The sequence below is a fragment of the Acanthopagrus latus genome, chromosome 20 (genome assembly GCF_904848185.1).
Source record: "Acanthopagrus latus isolate v.2019 chromosome 20, fAcaLat1.1, whole genome shotgun sequence".
NCBI lineage: Eukaryota > Metazoa > Chordata > Actinopteri > Spariformes > Sparidae > Acanthopagrus > Acanthopagrus latus.
In genome coordinates, this window is record NC_051058.1 from 55,302 (window position 1) to 59,367 (window position 4,066).

General features: G+C 42.0%; 1 protein-coding gene across 1 annotated transcript; it reads left to right on the top strand.

Moving 5' to 3' along the window:
* Nucleotides 1–368: 368 nt before the first annotated feature.
* Nucleotides 369–2,854, top strand: LOC119009282 (E3 SUMO-protein ligase ZBED1-like). The gene is made up of 2 exons (XM_037080364.1): nt 369–2,160; nt 2,686–2,854. Exons 1-2 carry the CDS (start codon nt 715–717, stop codon nt 2,752–2,754), a joined length of 1,515 nt encoding a protein of 504 aa, XP_036936259.1. The 5' UTR covers nt 369–714; the 3' UTR covers nt 2,755–2,854.
* The last annotated feature ends 1,212 nt before the right edge of the window (nt 2,855–4,066 follow it).

The window sequence follows — 4,066 nt, forward strand, 5'->3', positions numbered from 1 at the left end:
CGGAATTGTAAAACTACTAACGGCCGTAAGTGGTCATTTTGACTGCTCATTGTGTCATGATATTGACAAAAACAAAATCGAAATGAAACTAAAATGTACATTTTAACAAGTTCAATTATACATTTATCAATACTTCGATCATCCATAGTAAAGCATAATTATTGTATACATTTTAAGATTTTGATATAAAAAAAACTCCGAACAAGAAAATTAACAATTAATTTATTTGATTATGAAACATTTTATTTAACACTTTATAATATATAATAATAAAAAAAAAAATCTAAAAAGCTGGAAACGAGCTGATCTAAAACAAAAACAAAAAAAGAGCCGTTATGATCACTGGTCAGAGTCTTTGCAGATTATCTCCGCTCTCCTCACACAAGGGCTTGTGGCATTTCAAGTGTCCGACATTTTGTTTCGTTTGCAGCTCAGGTCTGCTGCTGTTGCGGTGGTTGCCTCCGCTGCTGCCCACTAGTGGTGTCAACAATAATCGATGCGGCAATGCATTGCATCAAGGGGTATGGACGATTCAGCATCGATGCAACAACATGCTGAATCGATTCAGCGCATTTCAAAATAAAGAAATAAAATTGTCTTCCGCGGGTAATTCGCTGAGGCAACTCAATGAAAATCAGTTGCCTCATCGGAGCAACGTCATAGACATGCGCAGTCAGGCGGTCAAATCGAGAGAGCGCGGAGATCAGCAGCAGTATGGCTGAAGCGGAGAAAGATGGAGAGAGAGAGATTATCGATGCACCAAAAATGTGGAAAGCAGACATCTGGAGACATTTTGGTTTCTACGAGGTTGGTGGGAAACTTGATCAGAGTTATGCAGTGTGTAAAACATGCCGCTCCAAAATCAAGCATGTTGGAAATACAACCAATTTCACCAACCACATAATCCGTTGGCACCCCGAATTGGCTACAGGATCCAAAACCACACCGCAGCAAGTTAAAAATCAACCAAGTATTCAACAGTCGATAGTGTCACCACTACCACCAAACTCCGATAGAGCGAAGAAGATTACACGCTCTGTGGCATGTTTCATTGCCAAAGACCTAAGACCATACTCTGTGGTCGAAAATGCGGGATTTCGCCACATGCTGAAAACCATTGAGCCCCGGTACAAGTTGCCAGCCAGAGCCACATTCGCTGACTCTGCCGTTCCTTTACTGTACAAAGAAGTGAGAGAGGAGGTAAACACATCGCTGCAACAAGCTACTCGTGTAGCAATCACCAGTGACGCCTGGACGTCTATCGTAACAGAGTCTTATATCACCATAACAGCACATTACATTAGCGAAGATTGGCGGATGATGTCCCATGTGCTGCAGACCAGGGCCGTGCATGAGAGCCACACAGGGGCTCACATGGCGACGCTACTGTTGGATGTGGTGGATGAATGGCAGCTAACGGATAAAGGTGTTGTGCTTGTCACGGATAACGCCGCTAACATGACAAGTGCGGCTGAAATCGGCCGGTTCCCCCATGTGAAGTGCTTCGCGCATACTTTGAATTTGGCAGCACAGCGGGCGCTTAAGTTACCGACGGTCTCCAGGCTTCTGGGCAGAGTGCGGCGCATCTCTGCATACTTCCACCGCAGTCCGAAAGCAAAGCACCTGTTCGAGGAAAACCAGAGAACCATTCTCAAACTGACGTGTCCGCTCAAGCTGATCACAGACGTCTCCACAAGGTGGAATAGTGCTCATGATATGATGGAGAGGTTTTTGCAACTGCAAGCTGCCGTGCACGCCACCCTGTTATCGCCTGAACTAAATGTAGACGAAAGTGACATCGTCACCCTCAGCAGAGCAGATCTGGTTAACGTGGAGGAGGCAGTGAAGACACTGAAACCGATGAAGGATGCTACTTTCTGCATGTCCGAGGAGAGCACTCCTACAGTCAGCCTCATTGCACCAGTACATGGGCAACTCGTCCAGAGCATGTCAGACACTATTGGAGACCCACCACTGATCCGTGATGTGAAGAATGCCATCAAATCAGATCTCCTCAAGAGGTATAACAGTGAGGCAGAGAAGAAGATCCTTTACACGTCATCTGCCCTGGATCCTCGGTTTAAAGGGTTACCTTTCCTGGCAGAGGAGGAGAGGCTGGATGTCTACGCTGGAGTGACTGCCGAGGTTGCATCTCTGGAGGTAATTATGTAGGCTAATGTTTTGTTGATGTTTTGTAAAATATATGTGATTCAATAATGATAATATAAATAAATAAATAAATAAATAAATAAATAAATAAATAAATAAATAAATAGGCTTAACAAAATGTTACATTGTTAAATGTTATATGTTACTATAAAAATAGTTTATTGGACAAATAAGCATTGGTCTAGGACGTTTTTAGTAGCAGACGTCAGTTGGTACAACCACAGCTATAGCCCATAAATTAATTTGTTATTGCTAATGTACATGCAATGAATAGACTACTTCAGTAGAAACAAACAAAATAGATTAATTCATGCAACAGTGGTATTATCCCTGATTGCACCACTCTGATGTCTGCTACTTCAAAAACATTATTGACCCATATACAGCACAAGACTGATAAAAAAATAATTGATTAATAATAATTGATCTACAACAATCTACAGTTGATCTACAACATTGTCTAAGAATATTCTGCTAACAGCTGTGTTTTTGTCTTTATTTATTTTGTTCAAACAGTTTGAAAGGAGACGTATGAGTGAAGTCGATGAAGCAGGAAGTTCAGGAAACCAGGAAGAGTTGCACTAAGTTTTAGTGACTAAAAGCTGTGATTTTTTTTTCATGTAACCAATTTTATTTGACTCAAACCAGGAGTGACACAAGAGGCAATAAAATGTTGTTGAATGTCTGACTGCTTGTGTTGCCTCATAACTTGTGATGAAAAAATGTCTTGCTTTCAGTAGAATTTGAATACATGGCAGGCTTTTGCATCGCAATGCATTGCTGAATCGAATCGAATCGAATCGAGACCCTCCGAATCGTAATTGAATTGAATTGTGAGAGCAGTGCCAATGCACACCTCTACTGCCCACCTTGTGCCAACTGCCACAGCTCCCGCTCCTTTCCCCTCCATGTATTCTGCCCTCAGCTCCTCTACCAGCTGCTGCAGGATTTTCCTCCGAGCTCTCCTGCTGCCGGTGCTCCTTGAATAAGATGCGGGCATTGATCCCAGCCAGGCTGAGGATGTTATAGAAGACACTGACCATCTTCTCTACCACCTTTGACATAGTACGCCCTCGTATATATTATATATATATATATATAGATATATAGATATAGATATAGATATAGATATATAGATAGATAGATAGAGATAGAGATATATATAAATGTATCTAGAGCACCATGCACACAGGTGTGGCCACCTTTAGTGGGGCGAAGGCAAAACCAGAGTCTGTGATGTACTACAACAACACCAAGTACGGCGTTGACGTCCCAGCCCAGATACGAGGGCGTACTATGTCAAAGGTGGTAGAGCCTTCACGATCCCCTGACTTAAACTCAATAGAACATCTGTGGGACATTATGTTTCGGTCCATTAGGCACCGCCAGGTTGCTCCTCAGACTGTACAACAGCTCAGGGATGCCCTCACACAGATCTGGGAGGAAATGCCACAAGACACCATCCGTCGTCTCATTAGGAGCATGCCGCGACGTTGTCAAGCATGCATACAAGCTCGTGGGGGCCACACAAGATACTGAAAAGCATTTTGGGTTGCAGAAATTAAGTTTTTGAAAAAATGGACTAGCCTGCCACATCTTCATTTCACTCTGATTTTAGGGTGTCTACACAATTGAGCCCTCTGTGGGCTGATTTCCATTAAAAGACTTGGCATCCTTTTGTTCCTAAGACATTGCCCTGTCGTTATTTGTATAGATATCCAACTTCATATTGAGATCTGATGTATCTAATGTGTTTCTTTAAAGTGCTCCTTTAATTTTTGTGAGCTGTGTGTGTATATGTACGTATATGTGTGTGTGTTATAAATAATATGCAGTTTCCAATAAATTGATAATAAAGTGTAAACGTTGTTAAATCTTTGGAGAGTTTTTAAGTGAT